The following is a 19,470-nucleotide window of genomic DNA, read 5'->3' as shown; positions in this document are numbered from 1 at the left end:
AATAAAAAAATAAAAACAATTTTAAGATAATGAGAAATTTTAGTCTTAATTACACAATGACTGAAGGGTCATACTAAACAAAATCTTATTTTGCACACTGCTTATCTTCTCTTGCTTTACTTTCTAAAGGATAACGATTAAATATAGAACTGAAGGTATAAAAAGAAAAACAAACTAAAAACCCCAAAACCTATATGCCAGAGACCATGGTTGGAAATACTATATTGTAGACAAGCATTACCCAGTGGAAATATAATGTGAGCTATATATGTAATTTTAAATGTTCTAAAGTAGGGGCACCTGGGAGGCTCAGTTGGTTAAGCATCAAACTCTTGATTTTGGCTCAGGATTGAGCCCCATGTCTGGCTTTGCACTGGCAGGGTAGAGCCTACTTGGGATTTGGGATTTTCTCCCTCTCTCTCTCTCTCTCTCTCTGCCCCTCCCCTGCTTGTGCTCTGTCTCTCTCCCTCCCTCTCTTTCTCAAAATAAATAAATAAAAACTTAAAGTTTTAAATGTCCTAAAGTAAAAAAGAAACAAGTGAAATTAACGTAATGTTTTGAAAACATACAAAATATTATTTCCATATATAATCAATGTAAAATCATTATAAAATGATTAATAAGATTTTACATTCTTTCTTTACAGCCAACTCTAAAATCTGATGTGCATTTCACACTTACAGCACATCCCAATTCAGACTGGCCATATTTCAAATGCTTGATAGCCACATGGTACTATATTGGACAGTTCTGATCTAGAATGATGGTCACTTCCCATTTGGGCCAGTTGTGTTTTCCTCTCTTTATTTCCCTGCGTGATGAGCAACAACAACGACAAAAACCCTAAGTAATAAAGGGTTTGTGTGACTGGCTCTGGTGTCATTAGGAAGAGGTAAGCTGGAAAGACCACAGTGTCTTTCACAGCCAGGCTTGGGGAGAAGAACCTGAGGGAGAAAGGGGGTGGCGATGTTGAAGAGAAGAGAGAAGCCAGGTGAGCGGGTCTCTGGGGTCTGCATTAGGGAGAAGGGTGAAGGGAGCCAGAGCACAAGGGTCCTGCAGGATGGAAGAAGGAACCACCCCAGAATAGCCAGGGGTGCTTCCTGACAGCCATTCCCTGGGGTCTCTCTGAGGGCAGGGAGGCCATGCCCACCTCTGATCACCGAGTGTTTGCAGGATGCAGCCCGGTGACAAGAGAGCTGCCACCACGACGGCCGCCAGGACTGAACAGCACCTATCCTGGAAATGTGTGCACGGGATGTTTCATCAATGCTGAATGAACAACCGCATCTCCCATTCACGTGGAGGTCCAAAAGAAAGGCCTGAGAGACAGATTTTTTTTCCCTCCTAAGTTACAGTTTGTGGTAACCTGAAGTCTCAGAAGAAAGTTCAAGACCTTCCTCGGTCACCAGCTGGGGGTAACCTCTCTAAGCCTCTGTTTCTTCATCTGTCAAGCCGGTGCTTTAGGGAGGCTGGTTGGGGGGATTGAGTGAGACTGCGTAGATGGAAGCAACCAAGTGCCTACCTCCAGGCTACTGGTTTTAAGATGCTCTACTTCTCTTGGGAAGGAAAAAGATTGCCTCGTAACCAGGTATTATGTGTTGTCTATGGTACTTTTGACTGGCTTTGGGGCAAGGCCCTCTGGAAGCTGAAGGATGGACTAATTAAACTCCCCTGTTTGACATCCTCCCTACATCTGGAATCTTTCCGGGCTGGAGCTGTGATTCTCTTTTTTTAAGTGGTAACCATTCCTTCCTCCCAAGACAAGGGGAAGCCGGGCACACGTGTTCCATTCAGGGTGTGCTCTCGAACTGCTGTATTCCTGGAGCCACAGGGGGGTGAGGGGGTGGAGGTTTGCCCTGTTTGGCCCATGTCCCAACATCAGGAACTTGATCCACAGGAAATAACGTGTGTAGCTTCATGTCTGTCTGGTCCTGTGAGTGATCATCGGTCCCTTCCTTTCCAGCATCCAGTGAGTCTCTTGTCTCCTTTCGGAGTTTTGTTTCCCCCAGTTGGCCGTGAGTCTTGGCCGGGGCACAGTGTGCTAGCAAATAGTTCCATTTATCATCCTGGGGGGCTGGCTCCGCCTCTTTGGGGATGGGCTCCAAAGGCCAAGGGAAGGGGCCTGTGCTCTGGGAATCTGTTTGGAGGCTTGGAAAATATATTTATCAGAAACCATGTAAGTGTCCAAATATAGACAAATGGCTCAACCCAGCCAAATGATGGACTATGATGACATCCACTGAAAATGATGTTTAGGAAGAATTCAGTGACATGGGAAAATGACTATACTATAAGAAAAAAAAAGTAAGCAACGCTATTTATGTGACTGTGTGAATGTATACAATGACCTCAACTATAACAGGAAAAGTGCATATAGAAGCATCTACTCGGGATGCCTGGGTGGCTCAGTTGGTTAAGCATCTGTGACTGTTGATTTCAGCTTAGGTCATGATCTTATGGTTCTTGAATTCAAGCCCCATGTCTGCCTCCATACTGACAGTGCAGAGCCTGCTTGGGATTCTCTCTCTTCCTCTCCCTCTCTCTCTGCTTGCATGCTCTCTCTCTCTCTCAAAATAAATAATAAACATTGTTGGGGCACCTGGGTGGCTCAGTCGGTTAAGCGTCCGGCTTCGGCTCAGGTCATGATCTCGCGGTCCGTGAGTTCGAGCCCCGCGTCAGACTCTGTGCTGACAGCTCAGAGCCTGGAGCCTGTTTCAGATTCTGTGTCTCCCTCTCTCTGACCCTCCCCCGTTCATGCTCTGTCTCTCTCTGTCTCAAAAATAAATAAACGTTAAAAAAATTAAAAAAAAAATAATAAACATTGTTTTAGAAAAAGCATACACTCAAAAAATTGACAGTGGCTAATGTCCTTAACTCATGAAACAGAATTGTTGGGTATTTTTCCCTATGTTTTGTATATTGTCTATAATAAGCCTTATCACATTATACAGGTATCCCTCCCTTTTCAAAAGTTTTCGTTATGCCACTTTGCTTTTACGAGTTCTGCATTAGTTCCTGTTTTCTGTAATTGAAAGAAATCTGAAGAGGATTTTCACTTTTAAAAAAAGAGAGGCAAACAAAAATAGCGGTTGGCTTTGGTTTTGCAGGGAGCACTCACAGAGGCAGCGCCCCTCCACCAGCAGCCAAAATCCCGCTCCCCGCACCCCCCCTCCCCCGCCTCCTTCCCCAGGAACTACCCTCAGCATCTCAGCATCCAGCCTCAAGAGCTTTGAACTTTGTGAGCATCAGGGCTCTATCTCCACTTATTCTGTGTGTCCGATGGCAAGATGTGTCCTGAGGTATCAGAAAAGCCTAAGAGAGGTTATTTTGGGGGTCTGGGAATGCTCAAAATGTTTTCCGTGTAAATTAATGGTAAGTGCTTTTTTGCTTTATGCCATTTCAGCTTACAAAATATTTCATAGGCAGACTCTACTTTCAGATAGTGGCGGAAACCCCTGATTATAAATTATTTTTTGAAGAAAGTGCATCTAGAAATAGCACCTTGATGCTTATATACCACCCCCTTTTCCTGCCTTTAAGGCAAGGTTTACAGAGACCGGAAGGAAAAATCTCCTTGGCCCACCGGAACACTTAAGTCTTCAGTACTCTGAGGTCATTATTAAACATATTCTTGGTGATTTGGGATACATTATGTGTTCCAATGCAGTAAAGGACCAGGGACAGGCAGCTTATCACTAAGTAGGAAGGGCAAGTGATGCTGCCATTGGAGTAGTTGAGATGAGCCATCTTGGGAAAACTTGGTAGCAGCAGGATGAGCAAGCAGCTCAATGTCACCCCTCGTCAATTGGGGTTCCAGGAGAAAGATTCAGCCTTTAATGCTCTAAGGCACCCATTGTATGTAATGAGTTGATTTCTTTCCTGTATATCTAGGATGGGACCCGCTATGTAGCATCTTTGGGGGGAACTGAGGAAATAACCACCCCATTAATTTTCTGCAGGGCTTTACTCTCTTGCAGAGCCCTGGTTGAGAGAAAGCAGATTGTCAACAAGGACCTAATCCTCGCGCTGCTCCACCTCTGTTCCAACCTCACAGTTCTAGCTTCAGTAGGGCAAGTCTGTGTTTACATGGCCTTCGAACTGGTATATCAGACCCTCCGGGTCATCGTATCCACATATCCAAACACCGGACCTCCCAAAGCCGGGGCGGGGGGGGAGGGGGGGGGGCTCTGTGGATCCCGAGATGTCTCTCCCTGCTGTATGCGTGGGATCCAAAGAGATATGTGCTTATAGCAAGTTCTCAAGAGAAGCCAATTACTTTTTCTAGATCTAGAGGCGGAGGGGCTGAACTTCTACAGACATTCTTTTTTTTTAATGTTTTTTATTGTTTACTTTTCAGAGAGAGACAGAGAGACGGAGAGGGCACGAGTGGAGGAGGGGCAGAGAGAGGGGGAGACACAGAATCTGAAGCAGGCTCCAGGCTCTGAGCTGTCAGCACAGAGCCCGACGTGGGGTTCAAACTCATGGACTGTGAGATAATGACCTGAGCTGAAGTTGGACACTTAACCGACTGAGCCACCCAGGCACCCCTTCTCCAGACATTCTAGGGAAGAATTCAAATAATGGGAGCTACAAGCCTCAGCTGGCTGTATATAGAACAAATTATTACTATCCTCTTTAGGGTATATCTGTGGCCCCTGAGATCATGGGTGAACTTGATTGGGTCAAGCTAAAAATGTCAGCCTATAATCTCAGATCCCTGGGGAGCTGGGAAAGAGAAGAACAAGAAAAGGAAGAAAAAAATGGACAAAGTTAAAAATGAGTCCTTGAGGCTCATTCTGTCCAGAACAAACTGAAAGGGAGCTATGGCAATGACCCATCCCAACAATTCAGATCCCAGAGTGTAAACTTTTGGACTGAGTTAATTGGTTGTTTACAGAAACTGGGGGAAAAGAATCACTGCCAAATTGCCTTTCATTTGAGGATTTGGACATAAAGCCATATTTTCTTTTTTTATTTAGTTATGATTATTATTTTTTAAGTAAGCTCTATGCCCAGTGTCGGGCTTGAATTCATGACCCTGAGACCAAGAGACACATACTCTACCAACTGAGCCAGCCAGGCACCCCCAAAATCATATTTTCAAATTGTCTCAGGAGAGTGTAGATGAATTCATAATTTCTGTAGATTCAATCGAGTATCACAAGAATGGTATTTGCAAACTATTTGTCCTTTGTTTCCTCAACGTTTGTTGAGCCAGGCACTGTGCTCGCTGCTGGGGTATGGAAATGACTAAGAGTCAGGCCTTAAGAGTCAGGCCTAGAGGCACCTGGGTGGCTCAGTCGGTTGACCAACCAACTCTTGATTTCAGCTCAGGTCATGATCTCATGGCTCATGGTTCATGGCATCGAGGCCCAAGTCGGCTCTGTGCTGGAGGTGTGGAGCCTGCTTGGGATTCTCTCTCACCCTGTCTCTCTCTGCCCCTATCCTACTCTCTCTCTCTCTCTCTCTCTCAAAATAAATAAACTTTAAAATAAAAAAGAGTCAGGGCTTGCTCTTAAGAAATTGGGGAAAGCACAGAAACAGACAATGCCTAAACAATGTGTTAAGCGTGTATGGTATAGAAAGTGACAGAAGCTGCAGACAGATGGTGCTTTGTGAACGCAGAGGTAGAGCACACAACCCAGACTGGAGGGATTGGGGAAGTAGGAAGCTGTCACCTGAGCCGAGGCTTGAAAGCGGAATCCAGATTAGCTAGGCCCAAGGTGGGACCAGCCTCCCAGATGGAGCTGATCGTATGTGCAAGGGCATGGAAGAAGCAAGATAAAGCATGGCACCCTTGGAGAACCAATGGTCCAGTGTAACTGTAGCAAAGGGTAGAAGTCAAGGAGAAGAGTATTAGTAGCTACAGAGATAGGGAGGCAGTGGGTTGCCAAGGGCCTTCTAAGCTATACTACGGAGTGTGAATTCGATCATGGAAGCTATGTTGAGCAACTGAAGGCTTTTACGCAGGGGAGTGTCAAGATCATGATTTCATTTTATAATAAGACACTGGCAGCTGTGTGAAGGATGGATTGCAATGGGGCGAGAAGAGAGACTGGGAGGTCACGGCATTCTTATAGCTGATAAGTGATACGGGTGAGAGCAGAAGCGCAACAGAGAGGAGGGGTGGAGTCAAGAGAGGTCGAACACGTAGAATCAATAGGATTCTGTCACCAAGGAGAGTTTGGAAACACTGAGAAGGGTTAGGGCAGGAGAATCCCCAGAGTTACGACCTAGGTGTACTTCTATTTACCCAAGTATAGAATACAGGAGGGAAAGCAGCCTTAGGGGTGGGGTGAGGTGACTATGATTAATTTATTTTTAGACGAGTTGAATCTGAGACATTTGAGGAGTCCAAGAGGCAAGTGAATGATCTAGAACTCAAAACAGAGATCTAGGCCACAGATCGAGATAGAGCATATGGGTGGTAGCTGAATCCGTGGGGTTGGATGAGGGGAGCCACGAAGATGCCACAGGGAGGGCACGGCCCTGAGAAACCATATGGAGGCATCAGAGGAAGGGCTGCTCTCAGAGGACACAAGGAACAGCTAGAGAGAGAGAAAGCCAGGTAGGTGAGTGTGGTGTCTTGGCACCAAGGGAAGTGAGTATTTTAAGAAGGAGAGAGTGGTCAGATATTACAAAGTAAACAAACAGGGTAAGGACTAAAAAAGTGTCCCTCGGGTAAGCAACAAAGAGGCCCTCGGAGACCTTACCAAGGCTGATGTCAGTGCAGGGGCGGGTGGTGTGAGAGTTAGTGTAGATACTATTTCCTACAGCTTGGCCACGAAGGAAAGGAGAGAAGGTGGGAACTGAAGAGAAAGAGCCAGTAGGAAGGAATGTTGAAGGGGAGGGGAGAGACAGAGAGAGAGAGAGAGAGAGAGAGAGAGAGAGAGAGTCAGAGAAAACAGATGTTTAAGGGAGCAAAGGTCCCTGAGGAGACAGAAGAGAAAAGTGGGTGGGGGCACTGGCCTGGGACAGGAAGAGGAATGGCTTTTCCAAAGGATGGGAGAGAAGGGGGAAAGCTTGAATATATGAACACTTATACATTTTGAAGTAGCAGAAGAGGAATCTGAAGGCATTCTCACTTGATGGCTTCAAGTTTCTCAGTGAAATATGATGCTAGGTCTGCATCATAGGGTGAGAGAGCTGGTGGGACAAGAAGAGTTTATAAAGATAAGGCTAACTTTTAGAGAAAAAGAGGTGCATGTAGAGGTTTTCTGCGCAGCCTTGAGGGCCTGGCATAGGGTTTATTTTTTTTTTATATTTTTTTAAATTTATTTTGAGAGAGAGAGAAAGGGAGAGAGAATCCCAAGCAGGCTCTGCACTGTCAGCACAGAACCCGATGCAGGGCTCAAACTCACAAACTGTGAGATCATGACCTGAGCAGAAGTCAGATGCTTAACTGACTGAGCCACTCAGGTGCCCCTGGCATAGGAGCATCAGTATGTATGGCTGTGTTGTTTTCTCCAGGTCTAATCAGCAGTGTGAGAATCAGAGTAGAGAAGCCAAATGGTCACGCTCATCCAGGCTGGGGGTGATAAAAGGTTAGAGGTGTAGGCATGAGAACTGAGCTGAATATGGAGAATGACCCAAGTAAGATATAAGCTAAACAGAAAACTAAGTAAAGCAGGAAGGGTCTGAAAATTGAGAAGTTGTCCACAGTGGGAGTCAGTGAGGCTAAGGATAGGAAGAGGCCATGAAGTGGGATCCAACTTTAAGCCACGGTCTTGGGGAAAGTCAGAGCCCTGGGGTGGAGGAATCTGACCTGGGTGTTAGTGAAGCGCAAATCTTAATAGTGTGGGTCAGGAGGACAGCAGGCAGGGCGTGGTCAAAGGCCTTGACAGCATTCTAGTTGCTCCCAAAGATGGACACCGTTAGAAATGATGGTGGCCCCCACTTTATTAAATGCCTACTGTTTGCAAGTCATTATGTCACGAGCTTCTCCAAACGTTTGTACTCTTCAAATGAGGTAGGATCACCACTATTTACAGGTGAAGAAATTAAAAGTCCACTGTGCATTTTCTATGACCCAATGATTCCACTCCTAGGACATACCAGATTCAAATGAAGTCAAAAACGTACCCCCCAAAATGTATTAAAATGTTCACAGCAGCATTGTTTGTAATAGTCCCAAATGGTAAAACAACCCAAATGTCCATTAATAGTGAAATAATAAATAGATTATGGCATATTCGTACAACGGAATACTCTATAGCAGTGAGAGTGGGAAAAAATGCTGCAGACAACATGGCTGAATGTCACCAACATAAAGCTGAGTGAAAGAAGTTGAATACAAAAGAACACCTACTACATGATTATATATATTATATATAATACAAACAATATGTAAAATATTTGTGTATATATATAAATAATATGAATTATTTATATGTATATATATAATTTTTGAACAGGCAAGACTAACCTATGGAGTTGGAAGTCAGGGCAGGGGTTCCTATGACAGGGAGGAAGGGGGTAGAGCTGGAGAGGAAGCAGAGGGTGGGTAGGGGTACTACAGTGATGGCACTGGTCTCCTTCTTGGTCACTTGGTGAGAACTCATGAAGCTCTACATTTGTGTTTTAGATGGTTTTCTTTCTTTCTTTCTTTTTTTTTTTAATTTTTCTTTTTTTTTTTAAGTTTATTTATTTTTGGAGAGAAAGAGAGAGAGAGACAGAGCATGAGTGGGGTAGGGGCAGAGAGAGAGGGAGACACAGAATTGGAAGCAGGCTCCAGGCTCTGAGCTGTCCGCACAGAGCCTGACGCAGGGCTCAAACTCACGACAGCAAGATCGTGACTTGAGCCAAAGTTGGACGCTCAACCGACTGAGCCACCCAGGTGCCCCTAAATGGTTTTCTGTCTGTATTGTACTTATTTTCCTTTTTTCTTTCTTTTTCTTTCTTTCTTTCTTTCCTTCTTTCTTTTTTTCTTTCTTTCTTTCTTTCTTTCTTTCTTTCCCTTTCTTTTTTTTTTTAGTGTTTATTCATTTTTGAGAGAAAGAAAGAGAGAGAGAGAGAGTTGGGGAGGGGCAGAGAGAGACGCGGACAGAGGATCCAAAGTGGGCTCTGCACGGATAGCTGAGAGCCCGGTGTGGGGCTCGAACTCACAAACCATGAGATCATGACCTGAGCAGAAGTCAGATGCTTAACTGACTGAGCCACACAGGTGCCCCTGTGTATTTTATATTTCAATAAAAACAATATAGGAAAAAAAAATCCATTATTGTCAAGTACAAAATGAGACACAGACAAAGCATTAAAGAATACAGATAAAAGCAAGCTGACAAATGTTAAATGCTTGTCCGAGGCCACACAGCCGATAGTCAAGCCGGGAGTGAGCCCCAGGCCCCCAGGCTTGCCTCGCAAACCCAGGGCTTGTCCCATCACATCAGCTGTGTGCTAGGAAGGGACCTGTGTGCTCCCTCCTCCTAGGGTGGCCTTGGGGATGGAAGATCGATGCACTGGAGATGAAAATCTACTGGATTTTCAAGCAGCTCTGGCAGCTGGCTGTTGTCTGTTGACTGTTCACACGCCAGATTTCATATCCGGAAGTGTTTTCGTGTTTTCTCTACCTCACCCAGGGAGCACGGGGCATTTTTCTTGTGACCTGAAGTTCAACCTCTGACTGCTGCCACGGCCTCCTGTCTCCCCACTACAATCCAGCCAATGTACGGCTGCCAGGGTGGTCCTCCTGGAGGAGCACTTGCATGTGTCAACACATCACAGACCAATCTCCTCTCCCCCGACCCCATCTATCAACCTGACTGCATCTGGACCTGTCTCCACTACCTTTCCTCCAGATATAAGAGGTGACCACCTGCCACTAGGGCCAACCCCTCTACTCCAGTGCAATCCATCCTGTTTTGTCTCCTTTTCCAGGGCCATTGAAGCTTCCTTCTCTACTGAACGATCCCCATTAGTATATAAACATGCTATCATCTTCCACCTTTCTAAAAAAAACCCCCTTTGGTTCCACATTTACTTCCAGCTGTCACCCTACTTTTGCTTCCCATTAGAACAAAACTTAGAAAAAAATCAAAGAGACACTTGTCTGTATTCTCTATCTCCAGCGTTTACTGACCATTCTCTTTCGAGTCCACTCATCACTGCAGTGAACCCAGTCTTGTCAAGGTCCCAATGGCTTCCATCTTTCCTGTTACCGTGGTCAATTCTCTGTTCTCATCTTATTAAACCTCTTACCAAGAAAGGATACGGTGGATGCTCTCTCCTCCTGTAAGCCCCCTGTCCATTTGCTTTCTGGAAACCACTCTGAGTTTCCTCCCACCTCTCTGTCTCCTTCATTGGCTCCTTCTCCTCTTCCAATGCCTAAATGTTGGGGCAATGGAGGGTGTGGTCATTGGTCCTCTGATCTTCATTCACACTGCCTCCCTATGTGATCTCTTCCAGGCTCATGGTTTTAAGTATTGTCTATATACTGATGGGTCCCAAATGTAATCTCTAGCCCCACTGCCCCGCTCAGCTCCAGACTTGTACATGCCCAGTCAATCCAACGCTTCCTCTTTGACATCTACCAAAACTTAAGTTGTTCAGATCAGCAAGCCACTCCTGTTGCTTCCTACTTCAGTAAATGGCACCAAATTTACCCAATAGCTCAGGCAGGACCGGGCCCACCACGCTTCTCTTTTCCCCCAGTAAGTCAGCCAGTCCTGTCTGTGCTACCTTTGAGGTGTTTCCTAAATCTGACCACTTCTCCCCAAACCATCATTGGCCTCCTGCCTGAGCTACTGCAACACCCTTCCAGCTGGTCTCCCTTCTCCCCCAGTCTTGCCCTCATACTGTCTATTCATCACAAAGCTGGCAGAGTGATAGATCCTTTTAAAAACTTAGATCAGATCACACTCTCCCTTGCTCAAAACCCTCCAATGACGTCTCATGGCACTTGGAAGAAAAATTCAAATTCCCTCTGCTGCGCTGTAAGGCCCTCCATTATCTGAACCCTGCTTACTTCTTGGGCCTTATCTCCTCCAACCTCCCCCGCCTGCCCCTTGCTCACCCTGCTCTAGTTACACTGGCCTGACTCTTCCTCTGACATACTAAACCTGCTTCCCTACCCAGACCTTTTTGTTTGCTCTTCCCTCTGCTTGGAAAGCTTTCTCCAGACCTTCCTAATGACTGGCTCCTTCAGTCCATTCCAGGCCCTGCTTCTATGCCACCTCTTGGACAGTATCGTCCCTGATTACCTTATAGGAGATTGTCATATACCCTTTCCTGAAAGTGCATTCTTCCTTACATGTATGTAACACATATGTTATATGTGATGTGTATATGTTATATGTCATGTATATACTTAGGTACATGTATTCTCTGTCTCAGCCATTAGAACAGAAGCTCCGTGAGGGCAAGGACCTCATCTGTCTTCTTTTCTACTCTATCCCAGCGCCTGGGAAGCACCTAATAGAAACTTACTAAATAGTTGGAGAATTAATGGTCTAATCGAGTCCTCCTCCCTCTTTATAAGTCCTGACTAGAAAAAGATGCAGAGAATGGAAATGGGTGGAGGGAACAGCAGTGAGGGAAGGAAGGGTGGAAACTCAAGTTTGGGGACCCTCACTACCAGGATTCCAACCCAGCACTCTGCTGCCTGCTTTGTATGTATTATTTGCCTCAACCTCACAGCTATCCTACGACTAGGTGTTATTTCCATTTTAAAGATGGGGAAACTCCGATAAAGTAATTTGTTCGGGTCACGTAGCCAGCAACCAGCAGGGCAGGATTTGAATCCAGGTCTAGCTGGCTTTTGACAACACTATTCTAAGCACCAGACTCAATACATTCTGTAGCCAGAGCTTCACTAGAAGTTCTGCCCCCAGGGCGGTCCACCTCTGGTAGGGGTGCGGGGTGGAAATGGTAATGCTGGCCCTGCTGGCCTGATCTGGAAGGAAGGGCTGAGGAAGTGACCCCCTGCGGAGCCCATGGGTCCTCCCTGAGGGAAGGCAGGTGAGAGTGTGGGGGTGTGTGCAGGCTCACGGCCTTGCTGTCATCAGCAGCGCCCCGCCAACCCCGCTGGTCATTTCTGCAGCGGGCCCCAGAGACAGGTGGAGCCAAATTTGTCCAAAGTGGCCTAGGCCTTTCTGAGCTCACGGAAGTTGCAGACAAGGAGAATTCACCAGTCCCGAACCCTCCCCCACTCCATCCCCCTTGATTCTGCAATGTTTCTAACCCAGCCACCCAGTGCGAGCCCTGGGGCCTGGGGCGTTAAATAAATTAGGCTCAAAGAAATCAAGGGAAGGGGGCCAGGCAGGAAGTAACTAAATAAGCCCGCCTTCTTCCTTAAGCTTTAAAAAAAAAAAAAAAAAAAGGTTGATTTGGCATCTACACAAGTATAAAGTCTGAAGAATTTAGGGTGGGGAGAAGTCTCTTGTGCTGTGCCAGACAATTTCAGTACCTTAGCCAATTGAAGCCGCACAGTAACCCTTCAAGATTGATGTCATCTTCCCACTTGTCAGTAGAGCAATGGGGCCTCCAGAAGCTATGTTAATGAGATGGTATTAATAATGCCACTGGGTCCAGAAGGTACTCTAAAGTTCATCCCCGTCTTCAGGTAACGCGCTCAGACGATGGGGGCAGAAGTGGAATCAGACCTGATCCTGTCCGGTTCCAGACACCCCTGGGCTTTCTATTCCCCACACTGCCCCGGGGGCGAAGCGAGCCCTTTAGGGGAACTGATACTCAGAATCTAGACCCCTTCTTTCTTTGCTGCTTATTCCAAAGGAGGTCTAACAAACAAGAAAGCACAGCCCGATCTGGAAAGGCCTCTGTATTATTGCCCAAGATATTCTTGTTTATCCAACTTGGCAGGCATATGGATATCAGCTTCTCTTCCCCTGGCCCCCCCTCCCCATTCATTGTGCTTTGTTGCTATAACTGCCGTGTGTGTGTGTGTGTGTGTGTGTGTGTGTGTGTGTGTATGGACTTTATGCATGTAGACTTTAGATCTCCAAGGACAGTGCCCTTGACCCCTCTGTGTTCTGCGGCTCTCCCAGTGCACTTCATTCAGGCGTTGTGCACCGTGGGCCCAGCTGTGCTATACTGACATTGTCTGATACGGATACTCCAGAGTCTCTTGGGGAGAAAGAGGCTGAGGGAGGGCAGCCAGGTTAGATGAAGACCTTGTCCTCACTCTGGGTGTCTGCTCAGATGTGCCTCCTCCTGCCTCACCATGGGGACCCTGAAGCCCCCAGCCTGCCAGATGCCAGCGGCAACCTCCCCTCGGTCAGTGGGACTCATACTCCTCCCCTGACCATCCACTGACTGCCTCTCCCCTGACCATCTCCCACTCACTGTTGAGCTGTTTCACTTTTACATCTCTTCCTTGCTCCTATCTGTTCTGCCTCCCTCCTGCCACGCATCCCACCCACCTGAGCCCTTCTCCCCACCGTCCTCTGAGAAAAGGTGAGCACTGGGGGGCAGTGCTAAAGGTGGGAGCAGGCACTGGTGTTTCACTGCTTAAAATTCGTCAGATAGTCTCTGCGTACAGAAGCCAGTTTATAAAATATGAGTAAGAACAATTCAAACAAACACTTTGTTGTTTGATCAACTACTTTTTCAAACTCTAGACGGAGGCCCCTTTCAAACTCCAGGGAGAGATTTTTTTAAACTTGTCCAACCCTCCCTGGGTGCCTGCTTTTGCCTCCCCAGGTCAACAGGCCCCCCTCACCTCTTCTGCCCTCTCCACCCCAGCCTCCAGGGCTATTTTGGGTGTGTACCAGTCGGGGTTAATCTCCTTAATCGTGGAGCCGTGCTGCCCAGTGCACTCCTGATAGGGCCCAGGCCTCTGCAAAGGGCAATCTGAGGGTTAGTGCCACCGGCCTCGGGCATCCCCATCCCTGTAGAGAAGCCATGGACACTGGCTCGTGAACTGGGACTGGTAGGGGAGGGGAACAGCGAGGCTGTGTGAGCCAGAGACCCAAGGGGGAGGTCAGGAGGCTCAGGCCCAGCAGCGACTGGCTAGTGGGGTGCTTCTGGTTAGCTTCTCAAGGGAGAACCTAAAAGAGCTTCCTTCACCCCCCACCCAAGTCAGCTGCCCCTGCTCCTGGCTGGGTGCAGGTGCTAATCCCCAGCCCCTGGTAACGCCAGGGAGAAGGACAGGGGAGACAGGCTGGAGATTTTCTTTCCCACTTGGGAAGGAAAGAGAACACATGAGTTGACCTGCTGGGATCAGGTTCCTGAAACCTGAGCCAAGCACAAGGGTTTCACTGAACTGTTGGCTACACACCTGCCCAGGGGCTTTGTCTTCCACCTGGGCAGAAGGAGAGTCCCTGGAGGACTGGGGCAGAACACACGGGCTGAGAGGTCTGCCCCTTTAAAGGGAAGGAGGGAAGCCAGGGGTCAGCTCTGCCAAGCCCCACCTCCTGCTCCGAACCTTCATTCAACAGACAGAGGTTGAGGGCCCACCTTGTGCCTGGCCCTGTGTTAGCGCTCGTCCTCCAGAATCACACAAGCTGGCAAGGAAGAGATATAAGAAAACAGGATGGGGCCGGTACAGAGCGGTACTGGAGTGCTCAGATCAGACATGGTGCCTAAATTTGCCTGGCAGTCAGGGAAGGCTACCTGGAGGAAGTGGTACCTGAGACCCGAAGGGGTCACGGGGGTGGCCTGGGGAGAGGAGTATTCATGAAGGAGGGAGTAAGCCAATCCAGGACAGCCCCGGAGTATTCCATCCCATGAGGGAGAAGCCATCTGAGGCCCGTTCCACAGTCTACACCCCTCCAGCACGATAGCCAGAGTATGAATCTTGGAGCTCCTCCCCCAGAGAAACCAGAGCTGAAGACCCAAACTGGGCCTGCCTTCCACTCTCAGCTTCACATCACCCAGCTTCAACAATTATCAACTGGTGGATGATCTCATTTCATCTATTCCCCGACCCACTCCCCTTGCCCACATTATTTTAAAGCCAATTCCCTCATATTTTATCAGTTTTTCCCATAAATATTTCAGTATCCATGTCTAAAAGGCAAGGGTTCTTTAAAAAGTCCCACCTAAAAGGAGTTAACAAAAAATTCCTAATGCCATCCAATATCTGGGCAGGATTAACTTCCCTAATCCACACTTGGTTCTAACAGTTTGAATCCCGAATCCACACTTGGTGTTAATATTTATGTTCCTGGTCTTGGGGGCAGGGATGAACATTCTGCCAGACTAGACTAGGTGATAGCCCAGTGCTTCTACGACAACGTATGAATATGTGGCCGGTGCTCTGTAACACCTCTGTGGTGCTTCTGTATGTGTGTGTCTTGTGATCCTAATTAGATTATAAATTCTTCAGGACAGGGGCTGGCATGACTGCCTTTTTCCGTACCCTGGTGTGGCAGGGAGGAAGAAGCGTAGTCCTTAAAGCTGGGCAGGCTGCTTGTTGCTTATGTGAACGCAAGGCGGTTATTCAACCTCTCTGAGCCTCAATTTTTCTGCTCTGTATAATGGGAATAAAAAGACCCATCTCCCAAGAAGTGGGAAGTTTAAATAAAAGAAAGGGTGAATATGCTTAGCATGTAGAAGTTTCTCAGTAAAGGCTCATTTTGCTGTGCTTTCTTGAGTCAAGCGAAACAGGCTCACAGTTACTCTTTTGTTTTAACTAACTTCTAGTGCCTTACAGGGAGCAAAGGCCACTCTCAGTGAGAGCCACAGCCAGTCCAGCAGCCGGGAGCCCCACCTGGAGCTGCCCTGTGTTTGTGATATCAAAGGTCCCCCAGCCTGAGCATCCAAGGTATGTTTGTTTATTGTCTACTCTGGCCACTAGTTAAACAGACACACTTGGCTTGCTCAGCCCTCCAGGAACTAAAGGAGGGAGGAGCTGGGCAGGGGTAGAAATTAATGAATTAATAACTTCATAGCGCCATTTATTGAGCATTTATTACACGCCAAGCTCTGTGCTAAGTGCTTTACATTACTATCCTTTCCGTTTTCACAACAGTCCTATGGGCTGGATATTTTGTAGCTGAGGGAAGTGAGACAGGTTCTGTCACTTGTAAGTTACTTAGTTATACAGACAGGAAGAGAGGCTGCTACTCAAACCAGGCTTTTCTGGCACTTAAATCCAAGTTCTTAATCACACACTCACTAGCTTCCTAATGGTGCCAAAGAAGCCACTTTTTTATTTTTTTTAATTTTTTTTATTTTTTATTTATTTATTTTTTTTAACGTTTATTTATTTTTTAGACAGAGAGAGACAGAGCATGAACAGGGGAGGGGCAGAGAGAGAGGGAGACACAGAATCCGAAACAGGCTCCAGGCTCTGAGCTGTCAGCACAGAGCCCGACGCGGGGCTCGAACTCACGGACCGTGAGATCATGACCTGAGCCAAAGTTGGACGCTCAACCGACCGAGCCACCCAGGCGCCCCAAGAAGCCACTTTTTTAAAGCTTATTTACTTATTTTGAGAGGGAGAGAGAGCACGAGTGGGGGAGAGGGGCAGAGAGAGGGAGACAGAGAATCCCAAGTAGTCTCGTCAGCACAGAGCCTGACACGGGCCTCGATCTCACAAACCATGAGATTATGACCTGAGCTGAAATCAAGAGTTGGATGCTTAACCGACTGAGCCACCCAGGTGCCCCTAAAAGAAGCCACTTTTTCATCCAGATTTACAGAGATGACTTATGCCCATGGCTCAGGATGTACCCTGAACTCCAGCCAGCCACTCTGCCAACATATGCCCTTGGACTGGATGAGGAAGAGTGAGGACAGCCTATCCCTACAAGGGAAAAATGACCCTGAAGTCAGCTCATACCGTCTCACGTACACCTGTGTGAGTGTGTCTGCACACCACACACACGCACGAACGCCACCCTCTGTTTCCTGACTGGGGCTCTGCCTGCAGAAACAAGTGTGCCCCTGGCAGGGGTGAGGGAGGTAGGGCTGGGGAAGAGAAGCGTACCATGGTTTCAGTTGGCTGAGGAAAAAGGCTTTTGAGAATGAAATTTCCCAGAGTATAAGAGTCCCTCGCACTCTCCCTAGCCTAAGCATCTTGCTTTGGGATTAAGAATGTTCTGCATTTGACTTCAGCCTCAGGAGTATCTTTCTGCATCCCAGAAGCCACTGAGCACAGAGCCTGGCGACTAGGAGCAGGGGGAGAGGAGAGAAGAGTTGGGGGTCCACGTGGGGGATTTACAGAGGTGCCAAAGCCTGGGGTGCACTGCCTGGCTTTCCCTACATGTCCTGATAGGCGTCTTGAGGTACCAGGCCCTCACGGGGAGTCCCCTCTATCCTTTCCTTGTTTTCCATAAGCATTCTAGTGTCTGTTCATCATCAACCAAGTGGTATCCGAGGCTATCACCTTGCCCACGGAGTAGTGAATTTCTGAGCCTTCTGACTCCCTCACTCCCAACTTCTTGGTGAAGGCTTACACATGGGCCCGGGGTGGTAAAGATAGAGGCAGAGGTCCAGCTCCCCTACCTCACTCTCCCTCATCCCTCCCACCCCCATCCCTTCACTCAAGGAGCCAGGGCTGTGCCCACAAACGTGCTCTACGACTAGCATCCAGCACAATCTCCTACCCAGCCAGACATGTTACAGAAGTTCCAGGAGATAATACTGCCTTTCTCGTTTCCTTTGCGAGAATGAACACGGCGTTTCAGGCTCTGGGCCTTGGTTTCCACAGACGTAAAACAGCGAACGAGAATTGAGATTGAACTTTTTCATGCGAGAATCCGCAAGTCACAGACAAGGTACCAGAGATGTGGCCAGTAGGTACTGAGTAGAAGAGAATGGGCGCAGAGACAGGACCGGTTCCCCACCAGACACTCTCTGCCGCGGCCGGGGGGTCTACAGAGCCACGCTCAGGTGGAGGCCAGTCTAGTTTGTCCCAAGAAAACTCACATATGAACACATGGTGAAAAAAGAACTCTCCATGCCAACCCAGGAAAAGAGGAAGCAGGTTTTGCTTAAGCCCGTCCTGGGTGTGGGCAGATGCTTCCCCTCTGTCCCCTCCTCATGGCAAAACCCTGCTGGGAAATATCCTTGTCCTCCCCCAAAGGGGCCTGGCTGGTTGTAAAAGGGCTTACTACCAAAAGGAGGGGACCCCCCCCCTCCTCCAAGATGCCCCTCTAGGAAGTGCAAACCCCAACTCCCCTGGGAGCGAAACGGAAGCCATCAGGTTAAGATGTATTTCCCACCTCACAGACCCCACCCCCCACCCCTGTCTCCCATCGCCGTGGGAGGCCCATCTGCCCCTGCCTCCTCAAATGGTCCACGTGCCACGAGTCGCCCAGAGGGCTTAAAAACGAGCAGTTCTGCAAGGAGGGCCTGACTTGCTTTCCTGGGGTGGCTGCCAAGAGACCGCGAGCATCAGTCTATCCTCTGCCCATCCTCACAACGGAGGAAATGAATGTGAAGGAAAAAAAAAGTGCTCGGGGACAAAGAGGGTGTCATCTCGACAATGAACGCTTCAAGGACGTTCTCCAGCTCCCATTCTCCTAGTGGCCCTATCTGCTGTTGTGGGATGGTGAGTTCTGCTAACACGGCCAATTTGTGCTTTAAACCGAAACGAGGGGTAAGAGGTTCACGGCTGCCAGTTCAGCGGATGGTAATTGGTTCCGAAGCATCACATCTTTTGCCAACAAGACCTTCTGCTCTAAGGAGAGAAGCATCCGAGGCGCGAGTTAGGGTCTCCCCCCCCCCTCCCCTCCCCGCCCTCCCCCCTTTCCTCTAGCATATGGTTCACTCACATCCACGGACATCTCCCTCTGAATAAGTTTCTTGGTCTCCTTTTCACAGAAGCTGAGCATGGCCTCCCGGTTGTACATGCCCGTGGACCGCTTCTCCGTCTGGTTTCTCTGCCGCAGCCCCACGGGGGTGCTCCCGTCCGGGTCCGCCACGTCCAGCTCCTTCTCCAGCTCCTCCATCTCCTCGGGAGACAGGGTGGACAGCAGGCTGTCGATGTCGGGGTCTTCACTCACCTGCCGGCGATACTTGGCTACCTTAGACATCCTGGCAAGGTGCGCTGGGACTCTTGCAGGGGCTGCTGGAGTCCTGGTGGGCGACGAGGGGGAGGCGCGGAGCTGACCTAGACGGAGCAGAGTGGGCTTGAGAGCAGACTCCCAGCTGGTCGAGGACGCGGTGGCTCCTCCGCCCTGCCCTGCGGTGCCACAGGTGCCGAAGCGTTAACTGCAAGCTAGCTCCGAGCCCAGGGCTAGTGGACCCTGGCTGGTCTAACCAGCGGCCAATGAGACTTGACAACGGCCTGGTCCCGAAAGGGGAAGCCAATCCCCACACAGGGGGGGCGGGCCTGCCTCGCTGTCAGAGCTGTTTGAAACTTGAGGACATTCCAGGGAATCTTGGAGCTCTGTGTGACCAAATTTAGTACAGAGCATTTAGCCTTTTAAAGACAAGGGGGCCACGCAATGAGAAAAAGATACAAAAATGCAGAGCCTGGCAGAAGCTGATCAGAGCCACGGGAGGGCCAGAAAAGCAGGGATGGGGCCATGGGGGTTCAGGAACAGGCCAGCCCCAGGCACGTCC

At 48.4% G+C, this 19,470-nt stretch overlaps 1 protein-coding gene across 1 annotated transcript in view; it reads right to left on the bottom strand.

Annotated features, from left to right (window-relative positions):
• LMOD1 (leiomodin 1) overlaps positions 1-19,187 on the bottom strand; it is a 44,468-nt gene extending 25,281 nt beyond the window's left edge. The window contains exon 1 of the mRNA XM_053909487.1: positions 18,678-19,187. Within this exon, the coding sequence (XP_053765462.1) occupies positions 18,678-18,938 (261 nt within the window). The 5' untranslated portion in view covers positions 18,939-19,187. The remainder of the gene's footprint in view (positions 1-18,677) is intronic.
• Between the last annotated feature and the right edge of the window lie 283 nt (positions 19,188-19,470).

This window comes from Panthera pardus, unplaced genomic scaffold (genome assembly GCF_024362965.1).
Source record: "Panthera pardus isolate Hobbes unplaced genomic scaffold, ASM2436296v1 HiC_scaffold_21, whole genome shotgun sequence".
Classification (NCBI taxonomy): Eukaryota; Metazoa; Chordata; class Mammalia; order Carnivora; family Felidae; genus Panthera; species Panthera pardus.
Note: the sequence above shows the minus strand (reverse complement) of the source record. Positions and strands in the feature narration are given on the sequence as shown.